Here is a 21,914-nt window from a genome sequence, read left to right on the forward strand (position 1 = left end):
GTGGAGCCCGGACTCCTTCACTTAGCCAGCCACAGGTAATGGCTAATTACATCTTTATCTCAGTGCGGTCTGGCAGAACTAGGAATGACTTACAGCCATGACCAGAGGATGACATTTATCTAGCTGGTCAAAACAGAGAAAGACACACTATGATAAGTGGAGGGATGTGCAGTAAATGTGTGTGTGAGATGCAGCTAACAGCATGACAAAAAGAGTCAAATACATAAACTGTTACAAATTATAAATTACATTATCATTCATAGCTTCTGGAGCTGGTTGAAATGATCCCTCAGAGTGTTTCAAATGTGTCTTTAAAAAGCTTGTCATGGTAAAATAGAGCACGTCACTTTGAAAACTTTACACCTTTTTTTTGTAGTTTTGTTTTTTCGTTGTACTTGTTCAATGTGTGTGAGTAAAGTACAAAAGAACTCTTTTTTTCCCCACGCACGACTCTTTACCATCAGATTTTGTTCGTTTTTTTTTCTCACATGGAATTACTATTCATAGTTATTCAAATACTTATTAACATCATCATCGTCATCATCTGTAGTATTATTAACACCAAAAAAGTAAAAGCAGGTAACCTTGCAGAGAAAAACAGACACAGTGCAGGGAAGGAGGGAGAGGAAGGGGAGGAGAGAGAGAAGGAAGGGAGTGTAGAGGGAGTATGGACTCACAACAGGAACATCTCTAACCGGTACATGCTATCAACAAGCGACAAAGAGGATGGAGCCTCAGCTTTTGAAACAGAAGATATTGTTGTCAGTGGACAGTCTCTTGCTGCTTCAGAACACTGGAGCGTAGTCGAGGCTTCTGGGAGATGTTGTTCTTCCCGAGGCAACTTGAAGTCGCCAGCATGGCCTCTGTACTGCATATATTTACACTGGGTGGGAAGCGTAGGGAGGGAGGGAGGGAGGAGGAGACATAGAGCAGAGAACACTACAGCGATGCGAGGGGGGACTAGACAGAGCACGCTGAACAGAGGGGTAGTCGGGTAGCTAAAAAGGTTTGGGTAGTGAGCGAGTCTACATGCGAAACCTTAATATAAACTCCCCAAATTACATAGAGGGGTAGTTAAGACTGACGCCATCACTACCCAGCCGTTTTTTTTAAATACATTTTGACATCATTCATAGCAGTTTTTCTGCTACACAGTTAAAAATCAAAAAAACATACGTATGTGTGTGTGAGTATGTAAGGTGTGAGATCAAAGGGTGACAATTCACACAGCCACCAACTGGACAATTTTTAAAAAGGGCACATGACCGCCAGTGCCATATCATAATGCATCATTATCATCATATAATTTCATTAAATATCCACCGTAACATTGTGATTTCACGTATAATTTCCATAAGGCAAACATTGTAGGTCAGTCAATAGTCTATGTAATATATTACATAAATGATCTTCCGCTTGTTAGATAATCTATTTTGTTGTTGATCACTAACACAATTATCTTTAATATACACTCTCTATTAACATCAGCCCAGTGGTAATAATGGGAAAAACAAAGAGGCTAAGTACCAAGTCAGAGAAATCTGCAAGGCATTCTGGGAAACAAAAGGAAAGACTGTACGTGTGTGAGGGAAAGAGTGAGAGAAAGAGATAATGAGTGTGAGCTGACCTTAAAATTCAATTGAGGGCGCTGGGTGGGGGATTGGGCGGGTGGGGTGAGGTGATGGGGGGAGTTTTGTGTTTGATGCAATGATTCAATGGCTCCTGGAATAATGCATATTCTTTTTGTTCACAGTGATGGGTTCGCAATTAAAGAATTTCATTTCCGTTTTCCTTCCGTTGAGTGGGAGAGAGGGCGGGGAGGGAGAGGTGGGGTGCTCAGGGACGTTTCCAGGTGGAGTTTGATCATTACACCTTCAGCAGAAGAGCAGCAGAGAGGGAAACCCAAACGCACACGATGACACTTATCCCTGCGTGTAAACCGGTCCCTCGCCCCTGTAGGGCCCCCGGTCCTGGACAGAGAGAATGGAAAGAAGAGGAGAGGGGAGCACAGGGGGGCAGCGGGGAAACACATTGTTAAAAACACAAAGAACGCTACAACCAAAATGAGGAGTCTATTTCTGTGACAGCCTGTATAAATTTTTAAACATATTACAGTTAATTAACAGAATTAATTCTGATACTCTGGCATAATTACTGTAAACAATGTGTTTTACATTAGGGAAATGGTGTTTCTTGAAATATGAACTACATTTCCTATTTTCTAAGTGCTAGGAAAAGGCAGGGGGGGGGGGGGGGTGTATTTGTTTTTGCGATGAAACAGCCGAGCTTTTGGTCTCATTTGATATCACTGTGTACTTAGTAGGGAAATGGTAATCAGCACGTAGTACTGTGCAAAAGTTTTGATCCACCCCTCTGGCCCCTACCTGGCTATTTTCAGGAGAATGGTTTTTTTGTTGTTGTTGTTTTTTTGTTAAGCCAACTGTGAGCACTGACCTCTGAACCATTCAAGCACAACTAAAGCTGCCTAACTGTGTCTTTAGGCACTTTTTTAGTAGCAGCCTGTTGATAAAGCATAATGTGTTCCTCTTTATGTAGTTCAACGTTTTAGACAACATAGATCGAAAGACATAAAATAGTATTTTTGCACTAATAAGGTGATTAACAAAGAGCTATTAAGTAAAATCTTGATATAGTGTGCAGTGTGTTCTTAAAAAATCTGAGGAAACTGGAAAAGTAGAGGACAAAAGGGCAAGTGACTGAACAGTAACTGAGAGCCACGTCCTCAAGAAATAGGAAAAATCCATCAAAGACTCGACATAGAAACTGAGAGAATGTTTGGTTGAAATATCTACACAGGAAGTGAGTTCAAAACACACTGTTAGCCAGTGGTGTTGGAGAGCTTGTGAATGCTGATGGAATTACGAACACTGAAAAGTACCATCAGATTTTGAGCAAACATGCAATCCATCTTGAAAGTGTCTGATTTTCAGCGTGGCAATGATACCAAACACACTGGCAAAAGAGTAAAAGAATACCTGGATAGAAAACACACAATCGAGTACTATCAGTTGTGGACCTTGACGTTCCTGAAGGGTCATTTTCACAGAGAACGGAATAAAAAGCGGCCAACATCCAAAGAAGAGCTTTGAATGTCCTTCAAGAACCCTGGAGAACTGTTCTTTAAGACTACTCAAAGAAATGACAAAAAAAAACTTGCTTAAGAGAATTCAGGCTGTGTTTAAAAGTAAAGGTGGTTTTACCAAATACTGACTTTCAAGGTTGTTACAGTTTTACTCTAACAATGTAGTTCGTGCCTTATATACTGTATTCACATTTATATTTGCATGTTTCAGTAAATCACTGCACCTTATCAAAAGATAAGGGCTGGGTTAATTTTAAAAGAAAGTAACGCTATTAAACCAACATTTAATATATTCAAATGACACTGAAAAGCCAGAAATGGATGGACGTTTCGTCTGATTCTGACATGTCATAACATTCATAATGAAAGGGGCATTTGAAATGAAATTTAGCAATTAATAATATTACCAGTTTGACATATCCAAATATTCACCATGAGGTCTAAATTATTACATTTCTTAATTTAGCGACACAAATATACTCAGTGTCAAGTTACAACCCATGAAAAGCTTGCATGAAACATGTTCAGGGTTGACATATTAAATGTAAATAACATTCATCACGCTTCACTCCATTTAGCCTGTCAAACAGCGAAACAGTGCAACACTGCTGGCGCTGGAAACCCACACAACGTGTGACCCAGATAAATTATTCATTTTTACACCTGTGTGTTAAAAGCAAGGGGAAAAAAGGCTATTGTGAAACTTAAGAAAGTTAAAGTGGTTCATCTGAAGTTGCAAAGCCATTAAATGCTGGAGTGATAACCTAAAACTGGATTAATAGTACAGGGACAGGCTAAGCAGGAATTCTGTTGTTGGTCCTCCAGGGTGTGTTTTGATTTATAATTTAGTCAGATTCCATCCACAGGTATCACCTCAGTGCTGCTAGGCACATGTGTTGTTTATGATAAGGTGGGCCTGAGATGGGATGTGTAGTCCTATTTTAGAGATGGATCTATGGAGCTTACACGCTGAACCACTATAGATACAGCATAACCTTATTAAAGAGGAACAGTCATGAATAAAAGTTAATACAGCAGCTTATTCAATGTAACTCAGCATACCATCAAGAATATGGTACTTGCAGTAAGGCATTGCATAATGCTTGAATGGGCAACTGTAAGAACCCTTAATTAACCCACTCTTGTGCTTTTATGTAGTCTACTAGGTTTCAAAAATCTAACCTGGTGGCTTATAAAGTATCAGTGTGAAGTGAAACCTAGTACAGACTGCCAATGGTCTCAGTAATGGACTCATTGGTAGGGGGTAATTATGATAATATGCCAATTTTGATGTGATAGTGGTTGTTGATGTTAAAATGCTGCATGTGGCACCTTTAAATGCTGAAACAATCTGTATGAAAGCAGGGAAAGAAAGTCAGGGAAGGCAATGACAGTGAGGGACAGGGTATGAATAGAAATGCCACAAAGGTATCCGATTATGCTGCGATTTTCTGTGCCCGGTCCAGAACAGAAAGGAGTTTGTTGTGTTCTAATGATGGCAGGAGGAGATTAGGAAGGAAAAAGGAGGCAGAAGGACAGATGATGGAGAGATAGGCTGACAGAAGTGGCAGCGGTGGTGGAAAAAGAGAGCAGGAAGATATATGGGTCTGACGGAGGAGTGAGTCATTGAAGGGAGACTGGCCGAGATAATGGGCACGGGAATGAAAGAAGAAAGGGGATAGATGAAGGACTCACTTAAGATGGTAATGCTGAATGCACCAAAGGGGGGGTGGGGGGTGTCGGGAAATGGAAGGGTAGGAAATCGCTCATTGGGGACGGTTAATGTGAATTGGGCTCCGAGAGAAATGACAACTTCTTGGGTAACGGGACAGAGTCGAGCGACAGTCTGTGTGTGTGCGTGCAGACGGGAATGTGTACGGACGAGAGACGGAGAGTTTGAAGGAACTCGGGGAAGAGAGATGGTAATATACGCAAGCAAAGCTTTAATGGGGCGGAGAATAACGAAAATGGGAAGAAGGAGGCAGGAAGAGGCTGTGAAAATGCTGTGCTGTGTGCAGAGCGTAAACAGAGTGGGCGAAGAGGGAAAAACAGTATGTCATTGCATATAATTTTGTGGTAGTGGGTCATGCGTGTTTCAAGTCTTGCACGATGATTGATGTCAAACGTAAGTGTATTTTTGAAATCTCTTTGCATACATATACCCTGCTGTGTGCTGAAGCCCCTGCGTTTAGTTAGTCGTGTGTGATAACTTACTAAACAGCAGCATACTGGCGTTGGAAGCCCCCAGACGGTTTGAGGCAAAGCAGGTGTAGTTGCCAAAATGTTTCTCTGTCACATTGGTGAATAGCAACAGCGAGCGTGTCTTCTCATTTTTGATCCTTAGGGTGTTGTCACTCTCTACCGGCCTGGGTAGCCATCGTGCAGTAACAAAAGCAAAGGGAGAAAGTAGAAAGGAAAGACAAGAAAATTGGTGACAGAAAATAACATCACACTCGAGTCAGTGTGAACAAGAAACTTTTTGCTCAGAGAGACGAACGTGCAAAATAGCCCTCATCTCTATGTTCTGTCTCACCTTGTAGTCTCAGCCCATAAATGACTGATACCTCCTATTGGGGCCTATTATACTCTATTAACAACTCTCTCTGGCTAGCAAAGCCTTGTCTAAGTACTTCTGTGTCGTGCTTCGCCTGATGCCAAATCACCCTGACTCCTCTACGCTCTCTGGGACCTTTTACAAACTTGGAGGGGCAGTTTATGTGTCTGTAATATAGAGGAAATATGTTGCCAACAAGCTAATATTTCTCCGGAGATGGCAATATATACATGATTATCTCAGATATATACTAATGCCAGAGGTTAGGTACATCAGCAGCAGCCAAAACCACATCTACAGTACATGGCTGAAAAATGAATTCTCTGTCTGAAAATGTTCAATTTGAACCATTCTCTTATGAGAATGAAGACACAAAATTACCCAAATTTTATGAATAATGTTTCCTTATTCTGGGGGTTTTAAAACAAAAATGCAAAAGAAGATGAATACATTATTGAGTTTTAAATGGCTAAATCTGTTTTCTTTCTCCCCCCTCTTCTCTAACCTGCTGCGCACTGGATGGATTTTAATAATCCTCAAGTCACATTTTAATTATTGCATTTTTTTTTTTTTTGTTACTGTTTATCGACAGATGGTTAAAAAAAAACAGTGGTTTGGCTGTGGCTTATAATTACTCCCTCTAACCAGACAAACTGTTACTTTTGTGGCGCTGCACTGAGTTGTCAACCAATCAAATCAATGCCACAAAACAAAAACACGAGTTAATGACACCTGCAAGTTGTTTGCTTAACATAACCCCTTGAGGAAAAGCATTTTCTATAAAGCTTCAACTCATGTATATATATATAAAAAAGGATATTTTAAATGTGGATCATAGATCGTATGTAAAAGATGGAGATGAGCAACCATGAGTTTACCCACTCGTGTGTGGGTTTAGGTTGTGAAACAGGACATGACTAAATCTGCATGAGAGCTGAAGTTCCCCTCAGGCATTTGCAGCCAACGCTAGCGATGTCTTTCTAGCTTGATAAGCAGGGCGCACCTGTAATTCACTGTGATATTAAATGGAATGCTGATTTGGCGAGCAAATATCAGGCTTCAAACAGGTACACCTGCCTCAACCAGCGTATACGTGATCTTCGCCCAGTCTGCCTATTCCGTGTAAGTAGAACAGTACCAAATGTTATAACTGAAAGATTCAGGAGGCTTCATAGCAGACAAATTGGCACCTAAATTGACAGTGTTCTCACCTATGATCATCCCTGTACCACTCAAAGGAGGCCGGCGGGACTGCCATGGCTTCACAGCGCAAGATGGCTGTCTTCCCCAAATGGGCTGGCATGTTTTTCATGTCTGTGATCATGGGAGGGTCTGGTAGAGAAGGATAGGAGAAAACACAAACAGAGAGACTGGAATGAGTAATGTGTATACATTTAGCTTCACTTCAACCAAAAAGGCAGGTCTAGCCACAAGGTTAAAAAGCACCTGCAGAGAACAAATTTAAAATGTATACATAATAAAGCATCTAAATCATTAACATATATTATTAATACATCACTGTGGACATGGAGTTCATTTTGTGCAGCGCACAGGTGGGATACTTACAGTTGACTGTGACTATGACCTTACGCTGGTCTGGAGGGGCCACACCATTGTTGGTGATACATTCGTAGTCCTGCGCCTGCTGCCTTGTGATCTCTGTGATCTCCAGGAACTCCCCCTCACGCAATGTCCCATCTATTAGGTAGAAGTCAAAGGTCACTAAAAATCATATGCAAGGTGATGCAGGCAACTGATTTAAGCTTTTTTAGCTGAGGCTAATGTCATTTGAGAGGCCAAGATGCACATATTAGATGACAACATATAATGCATTATTCAAGAACATTTACAAGAAGTGACGTTGGGCTGACCTTGGTTACTACTTAAGTTGTGGTTAACACATTCGCCCTACATGTGAAAGACTCACAGTTTGAGACCAAGATGAGACACAAAAACAGCCTCAGGGGGTCAAAACCAAGCGCTCGGCCTGAGCTTGGATAAATGGGAGGTCTGTATCAGGAAGGGCACCTGGTGTGAAATCTGACCCCATGGCAAATAAAGGAACAGCTGAATGTCCATTCTTTTATTATCAATACTCAAATGGCAACTTCCTCATGTATTTATTGTTTATCGCAATTTAGAAATATTAATTTGGATTATAGAAAAACCTCAAATAGTTAACAATGCAACAATACAGTGCATGAAGATACTTATTATGAGCATTAAGGTGTGTATAATTACGAAAAAAATATTATAATTCAATTTTTATCTCCTGGCCCAAATGCTCATTTCTTCAGTTGATGTTTTCGCACATGCAAAGTAAGTAAACACAATGTGACAGCAATGACTCTTTTACTACTTTTATACTGTCGGGGGAAATTGTAAGCTTTGCTTTCTAAGCGTTGGACACACTGGGTTGGGGGGGGGGGGGGGGGGGGGAACTGCTCATTCACCACATTACGCGGCGAGCAAGAATATTTGGCGATTATTTGATGTTGACAAACTCCCAGGTGAACAAAAAAACAAATTAGTCAGTCTCACACTTTCAGTCTTTTTCCTTGGGCGACAAAACAGCCACAGAATCTCTTCAGAGAGGAGAGTCGAGGGGACAGGCTACAAGTTATTGCTCCTTCATGTGAGGGAATGGATGCTGTGGGTGTTATTGGTTCGACAGTGGAAAAGAGAGCGAGGGAGAAAGAGTGCAAGGAGAAGAAGAATGATAGCGAGCGTGCACCCCCTCCTCCTGTAAGCACAGCAGCCAGCTGTCTCACAGCCTCCGAAACCATTAGGCCTTTTTTTTTTTGCCTTTACCCCATTAAAGAAGTCAGACTGTGGAACACAACATAATATATAATCTCACCACTAACAAGGAAATCCAGCTCTTAAATTGCTGCACACTTTCCCCTTTCAAAGCCCCCACCCAGTTCCCAAAACACACAAACCAAGTCACTGTCAATCAGCAGACCTTTACTTCCCTTAACAAACACACAAACAGCTCCTGAGTACGTTTGAGAGGAACACCAACGCAAACACGCACACATAAAAAAGACGCTAAACGCCACGATTATTCCTGTCAGAGATTAGCGTGGCGGTTCTAATTGAAGATTATACTGGAGGATTATTAGTGCGGCTACTGAGCTGGAGACGATTATTTGCAGCTGCTGCAGCAGAGGCTGAGCAGCGAGCGACAACCGCCGTGATGGCTGCTTGTGCCACCCGGGTGAGCCGTGGTTGATGGGGTGGGGTGGGTGAGATGTTATTCACTCATTCGATTAGTCTAATAAATATTGCTCTCTTGTGACATCTCTGTCAAGCAGGCAGAGCACCCAGCTTTGCAAGGAGGAGGGAGCCGTGGCAGCGTAGAGGGAAGAAGGAGAAGAGATAGAATCAGACAACTAACACTGGAGAAATTACACACGAGGCTGTTACAGGTGACGAAAGAAATCAAAAGGACAAAGCAAAGAATAAAAAAACCCGAGAGCAATCGAGTTATAAATTGAGAATTACAGACACAGAGTGTGGTAATTTGACAGCGATACCGTGTAAGAGACTGAAAGAGATACACAGATGTACAGATAAAGAAAAAAGGAGAGAAATGGCAACATAACGAGAGAAACAGTGACAGATGTCAGGTTGGTTATTTGATATTAGGTTTTTTTCATGGACTTTTCATCCATAGCATCTATGTATGATGTAATATCGCAAAGCAGTCCTTGCACTCCCCCTTTATTCCCCTCCCTCTCCATCCCCTGAGATCTCTGGACCTGCATTGCACACCTCTCTCCACTTTGGTGGGAGATCATATCTGAGCGGAGCCGGCCCTTGGCACTCCCACAATGGTCTGTAAAATATAGCTCCATGAACCACTTATGGCTTTTGAAGGAGCCTGACTCCTGACCACCAGAGATAGTTGGATTGCACCTTGGAAGAGACAGGGTTTGTGAATAAGAGGGGGGAAAAGGATCAAGAGTTCTGGCCCGCAACAGTGAAACCGTGCTCTATTTCCCCGGCAGCACTTTGAGCTTGACTAGACTATCAGGGCACTTGATTTCTCGGCTCCTCTTATCCATTTCCATTACAAAAACTACAGTCAAGGCAGAGTGGTCTGATGTGAGGTTAAAACAGAGATGGGTGGGCAGTCTAACAAATGATAAAACCAGTCATTCTGGTAGCATACAGCAGCTGTAATGTGTGTCAATTGATCTAAATGATACAGTAGAATTTCAAGGCCAGTGCACCCCAGTGCTTTACACGTGTATGACTAAAATTCCTCAAGAACACTTCAAATTGTTTTTCCCATGTTTTTTCCTGCACTTTGGATCTGCGAAATGTTGCTTGATCAGCAATGGACTTAAATTTCAAGCTCCTTTTTGATCGTGGGATGTAAAAACAAAGGACAACCTATTAACATTTGCTACATTTCACAGTTCCCAGGTCTTTTGGGGGACTCATTAAATATTTGGAAGCAATTTTTTAAAGTTTTACTGTGTTTAGAATGAACAAATGTGCTCATAGCTGGGAAAGTATTATGATTTGAGGAAATAGATTAACAGATTGTTAAATCAAGATATAACGCAGTCCAAGTCTTGCACGTTAACACAAATCCATAAACATTTGTTTATGAAAGCACAGTGTCCGACATATATGCTTAGTGGAAACACTTCACAGTTGAAAAAATAAAGGTGCTTCTGGGAACACTGTTTGACCACCTGTTGACTGGAAGCCATCAGACTTCTTTCCTCCTTTCCAGTTACCTAATTTCCCCACCCACCTGCACACATGCTCCTTATTCCCAAATTACATGTGCATGATAAATTGTACTCAGTATTCAGTGTTCTTGCCAACATACACAGGTCATCTGACAGTCATCTATCATCTAGTCATCTATCCTTTATTGTACCCATATAGTGTTTAAGCCTGTCGCCCATTTGGATTTGTTTCCCTCTGCTTACCGCCTTCCTGTTGCCAGCCTTCGAACTGAATTGGAGCCAAACAAACCATATTTTAATTATGACGGCACTGCTGTTGAGTTTAGCATCCCAGCCCATAGAACACCTACCAGAAATATCAAAGCCCAATCTACTGCCATCAACTGTAACTAACCTATTTATATATTCTATAAGCATACGCAACAATTATACTTATCATCCTGTCCGAGAGTTTTAGTTGACACCAAAAGAATATCACCTTCCTTCCACAGCCATAAGCATCTATTCTAAGACTGTGTTACTGCAGGATTTAATGGATGGTACGTCAAATGATAAGCCTGGGCTGTGCTGGTGTATTTAACTGGATAAGACAAAATGCCTGTATGCCTCTGTGTGGGTCAACTGATGGATGCCAGAGAGAGTGAATGGGTGCAAAAGATTGTATCTGTGCTTCTGGTGAAGATGAAGGAGACGGCGGCTGCAAATAACAGCGCCGAGCGGTATTACTATCTGTATGTGAATAAGGAGTCTGGTAGCTGCAGACGGGACGCAAAGGGGTCAAAGACTTTTAGCATATCCCCCTCATCCCCCTCACCTTTCAGGTGGTTCTCCTCCTCCTATTCTACCACGTCTTGGTGTACTGCATACGCATTTTCTGCTCAACTTTCAACTCCTCTTCTCACTGCCCCTCCCTGCAGTTTCTCTATGCAGTCTCTGAGTAATGGGGACAGATGGCCGGCAGCTTCTTGCTGTTTCTTTGGGCTCGACCCCCCTCCTTTCTCTACCACCCCTGGTCCTCTGCAACTGATGGCTTGGTTGCAGAGACTCCTACGGAATAGCAATGTGGGCCCTATCTCTTTCTCTGCAAGCAGAGGGGTTATAGGGGGGTGGGGAAGCAGTTTGAGTTGGTGGGGTGGTTAGAGAGGGAGGATTATTGCTGAGAGAGGAGAAATGCTGTAGACTTTCAAGAGAGGACAACTGCACAGAGTTTGTGATGTGAGGTTGTGTGCGTGTTTGCTGCAGGTGTGCATTCATGCATGCTTTCCTTTTCTCCTCTATATTTTGTGTGTCTGTGGGTATGTGTGATCACTCCTGGGTTTGTCCCTCCCTGAGGTACTGTAGTGTACTGTGTAGGTTCATAAGCACTAACTGTACAGCGAAGGACATACTGTTCACAGCATGATAACCCAGTCACAAACAGAAAGAGAGAAGGAACAGGCCTCTGAGTAAGCCCAAAGCTGTCTGTAAGTGCAGCACTACAGTAGGTTGTGCATTTATCGGCAGTATAATTACATCGTGTTCAGTAGTTGTTCACACTGACCTATTTATTACTGCTGCTTGCTACTGTATTTGATCTGTGTTGCTACAGCTGTAGTCAGGCTACAAGTTAGCCAATTCTGTTGTGTGAAAAAAAAAGTCTGCAAAAAAGTGCTGAAACCAACAATAAAAAATGAAAAACTGTAAAATAATGATCCTTATTGCTTCGCAGCTTCCTATTATATTCATCTGTCAGTTGCAAAGGATATTATGAAACTTTCTAGCACACATGCTGATATTATAAACAAGAAAGTTCAATTCTGATAATTCACCCATTGTCACAGAGCTCTTAAGCTTCCAGTTTATCCCACAACACAGAAACAGCAAGAAAATAAATTAACATCTCAACCTTTTCTCTGAAAACAAACAGCTGAAACTCTGAGTCATAGCACAGTGGTATATTCAGTACATAGCAATTTTCTTTATGTGTCAAACAGATGAGACAGAAACTACAAATTGCAATTTTGGCAAAAAAGTAAAAGACCAAAAAGTGAACTCTTCAATCTCTAGAGACCAGATAAAGGTTATTTGCTTGACTTTGGACATCGGCGATGACGAAAACGAGAGCTAACATGGAATAATGCTGCGCTGATTAGATCAAATGGACTGACTGACTTCATCTATCAAGATGCGCTTCCTGACCACCCTGAACAAGCTCCAATTCCTCACACCAGAAGAGGTTTAAAATAGCTGATTTGGTGCCAAAAGTGGCTGTTGGCATCACGATGCTGGTTGACAAGGTGGATGAAGACAGATGCTGATGATTACGGGCGGCGCGGTGGGGATAATTACGTATAATGTGTGGTTATTTGGGACAAAACATTGGGACATGGGGAAATGCGGGAGTATGAATTTAAGATGGGGACAAACTAAACAGCTGGGTTTAAGAATGATGACACAGAAGCCAGGGATAAAGACGTGAACATGAGCTGAATGCTGATAAGCTTATAGGCTGGGAGAAAAAAAAGGCTTTAACAGGCGAATGAGTGTCAGGGATGAATGTAAAGGCAGGGAGATAAAGGTGAAGCTGTGAACATTAGATCTCTGTATGTTAAGGCAAGCAAGCACGAAGGGGTAGCTTACATTTCTGTTCTTTCCAGGTGACAGTGGGCTCAGGCCGGCCGACTGCCAGACAATAGAGGTTTACATTCTCTCCCTCGTTCACTGACACATTTTTTGAGATGTTGACGATTCTGGCTGGCACTGAAAAACAAGATCGCACCATTAAAATATGACCTCGAAATACATTATTGATAAGGTACAGCTTTACATCCTATTAAGGTGTTTAACATATGATGCAAATCTCTGCAGCTTAGACAGACACACAATCCGCTGATTAATGATCTATGCTTGAGTGTTTACTGAACTGTGCAACAATATTCTTCCTTCATTCCATTGCAGCAATCCTAAATTCCTGCAAATGGATATTACCATTTCCCTCTCTTGACACTGACTCTAGTTTTGTCTTGAAAAAGAAAGGGCACTTGCAAAAGTGGTACTGGAGGAATGTTTACTTCTACTGTTTCAGTGAGTATGACCACCCCTGAAAACCATTTTGGCCCTAACTCAAAGTGTTGGGGATGCTGTGCATGTAGTTAGTTTGATAACGAGGTGGCCCTTGAATTTAAATAGCCCATTATCATTGTTTTTAATGAGCCTGGCTCTGAGATTGCTTTTTTGTGAGACATCTACCGAAGATACTTTTCTCTATCTTGCTGGAGCTGAATACTTGCAGCAATAAAGTACAGATTGGAGTGGTGGTAAAGCTGCTCCTGCTTGATACACTGACTTGAGGGTGTAATTATTTTGTGTGTTATCAAGCAAGGGTGGGAAATGTGGGCGACTTGGAATTGAGCATTTAATTGGGTATATATGGTCATCTGTGCCAAGCTTTGGACCCTGCAGACAAGAGTGTTACTTGGCTGCAGTGTGATGTGAAATCTCCAGCAAAGCAGATGACATTGTCTCTGCCACCTGTGAGCTTTGAGCCAGACCTCGTGTTTTTATCCCTGTAATTTTTAACCTAATATATCCTATTAAAAGTTTTTGGTCTCAATCTGCCGGTGATGTATGGCTACATTTTGCACTCCGTAGCCCCAAAATATGCATACAATCTGACACATGCAGGGGGAAAAGGCCTTAGATCCATCCTCCAGGCAGTCCTGCATCGATACATCATGTCACTAAGGATCAGTCACACACTCACTCACTTAGCTGCTGACTTGATGACTGAGCTCCAGTCGAGGTCCAGTACTGTCAGTTATTTAGTCAGGCACTTGGACAGCCTCCTGTGTACCTCATCTACTCAACATACAGGCTCATCCATCCGATCTGCCTAACTTTCTGTTTATAAAGACAAGTAATCTTAACAGCCCATATGAAAATAACAAATGGGCTCATCTGTCACTGCACTAGTCTTCTGTCACTGTAGCCACACACACATACACAGGCCAGCTGAGCTTTGAAGACACGAGTAATTTCACATTCATATAAATATAAATACCTTAAACACCAAGACATCATAAACATTAATGACTAAGTTGTCTATCATAGATTTTAGGTATACATTCAATCATGATTTTACAGAAAACTAATGCTGACACACACTGCCATAGAAACCATCTTAATTGCTTCCATGGAAGTCAGACTTCAATCACACCCTCCTGACAGCACTATGTTTGGATGAATAGCAAAAAGCCTAATTAAACTTTTTAATCAGATCCAGGGCAGTTTACAGTACCATGGGTGTAATATATACTTTTTTGCGGCATCACTGGCAATCAAATCTGCACTCTGGATATATTAGAGAAATTATCCAAGAGTACCGGATGCAATAAACAGCCACTTATAATAGATTCCTGTTCTGACTGAACCCAGCTGCTGACCTTGAACAATGAGGTAGACGTGAACGATGCGCGGCTTGTTATTGGCCTGGAAGGTGCAGGTGTAGGGCCCCTCGTCGGTTACTTGCACCTTGTCAATATGAATGGAGAAGTCGCTGTTGTTGCTATTGACCAGCGTCACACGCCTATCCAGAGACCACTTATCTGTCCCCGTGAAAAGGATATTAGAGCGGTTCAGCCAGGCCTTGTGGGTCACCTCCTCGTCAATACGGCATCTGCGGGGAAAACAGGAAGTCATTAACAAGTGTAATATAAACAGTATATCTTCTGCTTCTCTCGGCTGCTCTCTTTAGGGGTCACCGCAGCGAATCATATCCATCTCACCCTACCCCTAGCATCCTCTTCCATCACACCAGCCGTCCACACGTCCTCCTTCAAAACATCCACGAACTTTCTCTGTGGTCGTGCTCTTTTTTCCTGTCTGGCAGCTCTATATTCAGGATTGTTTGTCCCATCCACTATCTCTTCCCTGCACATGTCCAAACCATCTCAGCCTTGCTTCTGCGATGCTTTGTTTCCAAACTGCTCAACCTAAGCTGTCCATTTGATGTACCCATTTCTAACCCTGTCCATCCTGGTCACGCTTAACAAAAAATTTTAACATCTTCAGCTCTGCCACCTCCAGCTTGGCCTCCTGTCTTTTTGTAAGTGGCACCGTCTCCAAACCATACATCATAGCAGGTCTGACTACCAGCTTGTAAACCTCACCTTTCGCTTTTGCCGCTATCCTTCTGTCAGAAATCACCAAGACATTTGTCTCCACCCACTTCACCTTGCCTGCACTCTCTTCTTCACCACTGTCACTTGCCTTGGATGGCTGATCCCACATATTTAAACCTGCTGAAATATTTCATTGGTGTAGGTGAAAGCTGGTAAATTTACAAATAACACACACACACACACACACACACACACACACACACACACACACACACACACACACACACACACACACACACACACATATATCTATCTATAGCTATCTATATAAAACACATGCTCATTTCAAGCTCCACATGTTTAATCCTGGACTATAACAGATCCTTACTTATCTGCTCTGGCTGCTGCCCTTCACTTCATCCTTGTAAACAGAGTTGTTTTAGCTCATGTTCTCCTCCCTTTAGACCCATTTCTTCTGACTGGCTGCCCTTTGCAAACGGTTCAAATAGGAGATGGGTGGGACTTATGTGCTCAAAGAGTTATGCCCCTGATGACCATATTAGGCATATCCTCTCTTTTAGTACAGTGTTAAGCATCGACGAGCCACCAGAGCAGCCTGCACATTACAGCTGAATGTGTGCTTCAGTCTTTGAGTTTTAGTAAAAGAAACAACAGTCTCTTAAAATAGTACCTCTTCTGGTGTTTTCATAATGATAGCGAGCGCTGATTGTTCAATTAGGTGGAAAGACTGTGACTGCCAAGGCTATAGCCTATGAGTCACCTCATTATCATACTCATCAATCCATTAAGTAACTGTAGGCTATGTAACTGTATTTGTTATGTTTCTCCATTCAATACCATAGGCTTCTTTTACTTGTACTTTTATTGGATTTGTCTGTAAACTCTTTTAATGGTATTATAAATAAAACAGCTTGTTAGCAACACATTACTACAAAAAGCGGTTGTAAATTATTAGTTACAGTTTAGTTACATTGTTTTTCTCTGGAAGAAAACTTTAAATACAGTCTAAAACACACACTCTTTAAGTCTTGATGTAAGCCTGTTGGCATGTTTGAGTAAAAGCGGCTGAAATTCTGAGGCATGGTGCAGAAGAGGTGTAAGGTGCCAAAGGTGAGACTTGGCTTGACCTGGCTTGGCCACTAGATGTCCTTACCCAGCTTCAACTGTTGTCTTTATGTTTAACTGACTTGATCTAGATAAATTTTAACTAAAGTAAATCTTAGATCACTTGCCAGGCCAGCAATGGTAGCACCATAATAGAAAAAACCCCATAAAACAGGTAAACCTGAAAGCTATTAACCAATGCCCTAGAAGACATGTGCGAATGTTCGTGTTCCTAGCAGGTAGAGGAATAAAGGAAGAGAAATAATTAAGACTAAATTATGCTTAGTTTTCTGTTTGTGCATTGTGTGCTTGAATTGAGAAAGAATACATCATAAAAATTCATTATCTGTGTACAAACGCTCTATTAATCTATTTTTAAAATTAATCACTTCTGCACTGATGATGTTGCTAGAGGACTGCAAGCCCAGAGGAAATGAGCACCATAATAGCATCAAATGCGCCTCATCTTAATGGCCCGCATCAAAGCCAACAAAACAGCATTGTCTCAAGCATAACACAAGTATTTGTGCCACTTGGGCACAAGTGATTTTACATTAAAATGTAGTTTATTTATAAAGCTCTTTAGTCTTTTGTATGACAGATATTTGCTGACCGGCACAGACTAAACTTGCACACACATTTCAGAAAGAAACATGCCTTCACAGCCCCACTGTCGAAGCTTTTAAACCCTCTAATTAACATTGGGACCATTCGGTTACTTTGAAACCTTGGTTCTCTGATTGAGAGGCTATTTCGCCACTTCCTTACATATTCCATATGTACAGGGAATTACCTCGGCCCCCAGGCCATGGCTAGTTGATACTTCTTTAAGACACTCCGGCTAGGCCAGCCACGACCCACAGCTTACGCATAAAACAGCTCTGCAGACATGAAACCAGTACAGGTATAATCGGAATGTGTCTCCAAGCAGCCTGAGGCTGGACAGTCTCTCCTTCCGAGAACCAACATTACAAAATAACCAAACGTTCTTTATCATGTCAAGACTATCTCTCAACTTCGTTATTCCCCATGTACGGGGTAACTCTCTAAGATACCCTGTGAAGTGACAGTGCAACCCACACCCAATCACCGGGTGTTGCATGTTATCTGTTAGAATAAGCCAAAGCTCTTGAGCCACCCCTCATTTGTTTATAGTTTTTAAGACAATGGGAAACATGAAAATATAAATGGAAATACAGTATACTGTATAATGAACTTCTAATGAGTTTGAAAGCCAATATTTGGTATGACCACCTTTATCCTTTAACACATCCTGAAGTATCTTAGGCAAGCTTTCAAGTAAGTTCTTTAACTAGTCTTCAGGAATAGTTCACCAGGCTTCTCGAAGGACTTTCCAAAACTCTTCTTTGGCTGTTGGCTGTCTTTTGTTCTGCACTGTGTCAAAATGATCCCATACTGCTTGAAATGAAATATAATGTTAAGGTCCGGGCTCTTGGGAGTCTAATCCATGAATGATAGTGTTCCATTGTGTGTGTTTTTTTTATCCAGGTATTCACTCCACTGGCTGTGTTCATGATTATTATCATCCTCAAAAATGGAGGTGCTCCCAATTAAACGCCTTCCAATGGTATTGCATGGTTGATCAAAATCTGATGGCATTTTTCTGAGTTTATAATTCCATCATTTTGACATGATACCCAACACCACTGACTGAAATGTAGCCCCACACTATGACTGAGCATCCACTGTGATGGCTTTCAACATTCATCGCTGTATCTCTCTCCTGACCTCCTCTGTACATATTAACAGTAACTTGAACCCAAAAATTTCCAATCTGGATTTATCACTGCGTCAAACCTGTTGCCACTTATTTTCAGTCCAGTTCTTGAGTAATTTGGCACACCTCAGATGTTTCTCTCTCAGCCTTTTCCTCTTGTTTCCATTCCTTAAGAATGGCTTTTTGGCAGCCACCTTTCCACCGAGACCATTTTTGATGAGGCTTCAGTGAACAGTAGATGGATCAACCACTTGCCAAATGCATCTCTCAGGTCCTGTGTCAGGTCTTTGCTGAATTTGTTCTAATTTCTTAAGGACATGACTTTCAGATACTGGTTATCTGCTGCATATAGTATTTTAGGCCTGCCACTTTTGTCCTCTACTCGTCCAGTTTCCTCAATTTTTTAAAGACACACTGCACACTAGGCTGAGATATGTCATATTGTTTGGCTAATAGCTCTGTGAGAATCACTTTGTTGGTGCAAAAAAACTATTTTACGCCTGTCAAACTCTGCTTTCTGTGGCATTTTTCATAGTTTCAACTAAGAAATGAGAACAAATTATGTGTTTTTGCAACAGGCTGCTAGTAACAAAGTGCCTCAAAATTGGTTCTACGTTGTTCTGTAAAGACACAATACTGGCTTATCCCTTGATGTAGGTTCTTCTTCTACAGATAACTGATTCATAGGTCATTAACTGACTTAACAAATAAATATACGATAAATATATAAATACATTAAAAACAAACAAACAATAAAACCTTTCTTTGAAAATGTTCAAGTACAAGGACTGTAAAAAAGTAGCCAGTGTCTAAAGAAAAACTTTAAAAGACCTTGTATGAAGGAAGGAAGGGGGGGGGGGGGGTCAAAACAATCCTATACACATTACTTTATTTATTAATAGAACCATTAAAGTTAAATTTCCTGAAAAGAATGGGGTTTCCAGCGTTTTTCATTTAAATTTTTTAGAGAGACATTTTCATGTTAATGAAAATTGACAGAATGTACTTGGCTTCAGAATAATAGCTTTGATCTTTGTGGAAGGCCAGTCTTCTTTTAAAGGAAAAGGGAACTTGAGAATTTGCTCAGAGCTGTTGGAGATATGTAGGTTTAAAGGTGATGGAAGTAATGTTGACTTGAATTTTTTTTTGGGGGGGGGGGGGGGGGGGGGGGGCCCACTATTTTTCTAGCACTGCTGAGTGTACTGCCAAGCCAGATCACATCTATGCAAGGAGGAAAAAAAGCAAGTTGGCTGGGGTTTTTTTTTTGCTTGGTTGGAAGCAGAGAAAAGCTGTGATTTCTGATTTATCACTCACAGCTAGGTAGTGGTGGTTGGATGCAGTGAGGGTCCACCAACCGAGCAGGACTGGACTTCAGAAGGACTGGGTGACTCCAGTGACATTTGACAGATATTAGTCAGTTAGCTACAATAAACAGAGATGGAAGATATGGCACAGGATAGGATGCCTAATTGAAGTTATGTGACAGAGGATTGGCAATTATACTAGTGTGACAGGTGGTGGGAAGGCAAACATGTTTTTCATGTAATCAGTCAGTGCAGGTGTAGGATCAAGAGTTACCTCAAAGTAACGCTTTCGCCTTCCAGCACTGTAATGTTGTCCGGCAGGTGCCCGAATTCTGCTCCGTGCACGCTGGACCCTGCCAAGAAAAATCAGAGAAGAGTGCAATCAGCATCCAATAAAAACACCAGACACTCCGCTAGTGTTCATCTATCTCAGGTAAGATACTTAAAGATCGACCACCTCACAAAATCATTCAGGCCAGAGATGTGTCCTGCATCCTGCTTGCTCTGAAGGGAAAGTAATAAATATACTAAACAAAAGAGTCACAATGTCTGCACTGACCCCCATACTTGAATAATGATTTGGTTTTACCCTGCATTCTGGTGGGCTGCTCGTTCGTTGAATAGCACTGATAATGAGCAAAGGGAAGAGGATTCACGCGGAGCTGCCGGAGCGTGAAATGAAGGGACAGCAACGGTAACAGAAGGGATGCTCATCCTGCCTACCAATACACACACACACACACACACACACACAGAAAACAGGCACATGCTTGCAGTAGCACAAACATATATTACAAACTGACACAAGAACAGACACAAATCCTGAGAGCACCTGAGTGCTTACCTGAGTGTCTGACACGCTCAGGTACGAAGAAAAAAAAGTAAACAGTTTGAAGTCATTTCGCAAACTTTTTTGGACCGCACTCAAAGACCTTATATGCTGGCAGTGATATTGCCTACTGAGGCAAGCCGCTCCCCAGTAAGACGCCTGGCTCTGTCCATCTAAACTCTGCCAAAACACAGCATGACACTAGATATCGCGGCTTGTGTCCTCCCTCCGTCTCTGACAATCTTTTCTTCCCACTGCCTGAAAGATGACCTCAATATAGGCTTTTGCTGCTGTCTAGCCTTGAGGTTTAATAAATGGTGACTTTATGAAATGAACCTGCTGCACTGAGTTGCTAAGAAGAACCTCACGGTTTGTTAGGCAGCCACACAAATTCCACGACATGTTAAGCATGCCGTATAAGAATTTTCGAACAGATGAGACCCAAAATGAATGGCAGTGCACCACTAAATAAATGGGAAATGGGAGTTTTAAATTAAAGGAGGGTCTTTGTGAAATCATGTTTTGATTACAAAGAATAATGATAAAGGCTTCTGAATTATAAGGCACATTTTGGGCCGCTAATCAAAAGGTTTTCAAACTGCAGCGCAGACAGTTGTGCTAACTGCACTACAGACTAATTTATCATCTCTTAAATAAAGACTAATTGTGCCTGTTCTCTTTGGCTTTTTGTAAATATAAGTGTGGAATAACTTCTGTGGCTGCACAATGGCAAATATAGGCTATAATCATGAATGTGTGTTCATTAAGTCATGCGTTGGCTACATGCATGTGAACCAGTGCATATGCGGCTCATTTTGCGTATAAGCAATCAGAGTGTCTAGGTTTAGGTTGCTCCTCGATGTGAATGTGTATATTTGTCTGCTGACACACCGACAGGGAACAAGAAAGGAGGATAAACTAATGACGTCTCAGAATAAAACTGGCCCTGAAAATCTCCCACTAAAAGCTGTAATCGCATTAATGGGTGCTGCTGCTACGCTATCTAGGCTGGCCAAGGATCCCAGAACTGGCTTCATCTCTCCCTTCCTCTCAGAACAGCTTAAAGGAGGGGCGTAGCGCATTAGCCATCATGTCCAGTGTTTAAAAGCTGTCTGTGGTTTTTACTCTGGAGTAATATTGCACACCGTTGCAGTGCTTATGCTTTCCATCTAAGACTTAGATGGTCCTCAGCTCAATCCCTCAGCTGTTCCCTTTCAAGTGCTCTATACTCTCTACCCACTAGACTATATTTAGGTTCATTCAATTCTGTTGTGTGACATGTCATGAATATGCTACCCCACAGACACAATTACAGACGCACATGCAGAGAAAAGGTGCACTCTATCAAATAATGTAAGCACAGAGACACGCATGCAGCACACACATACACCCACATCGATTGAATAAAAGATGTGTGCATACGCTGAATGCTCCACACAACATTGCGAAGGTT

General features: G+C 41.7%; 1 protein-coding gene across 1 annotated transcript in view; it reads right to left on the reverse strand.

Annotated features, from left to right (window-relative positions):
* Positions 1-1,668: 1,668 nt before the first annotated feature.
* The window catches only part of iglon5 (IgLON family member 5), a 112,978-nt gene continuing 92,732 nt past the window's right edge, over positions 1,669-21,914 (reverse strand). Inside the window, exons 2-8 of the mRNA XM_082551414.1 lie at positions 19,907-19,985; positions 14,788-15,020; positions 12,986-13,105; positions 7,224-7,355; positions 6,869-6,989; positions 5,318-5,469; positions 1,669-1,970 (exon numbers count right to left, since the gene is read on the reverse strand). Of these exons, the coding sequence (XP_082407540.1) occupies positions 1,867-1,970; positions 5,318-5,469; positions 6,869-6,989; positions 7,224-7,355; positions 12,986-13,105; positions 14,788-15,020; positions 19,907-19,985 (941 nt within the window). The 3' untranslated portion in view covers positions 1,669-1,866. The remainder of the gene's footprint in view (positions 1,971-5,317; positions 5,470-6,868; positions 6,990-7,223; positions 7,356-12,985; positions 13,106-14,787; positions 15,021-19,906; positions 19,986-21,914) is intronic.

This window comes from Aulonocara stuartgranti (genome assembly GCF_965226115.1).
Source record: "Aulonocara stuartgranti genome assembly, chromosome: 11".
Lineage (NCBI taxonomy): Eukaryota > Metazoa > Chordata > Actinopteri > Cichliformes > Cichlidae > Aulonocara > Aulonocara stuartgranti.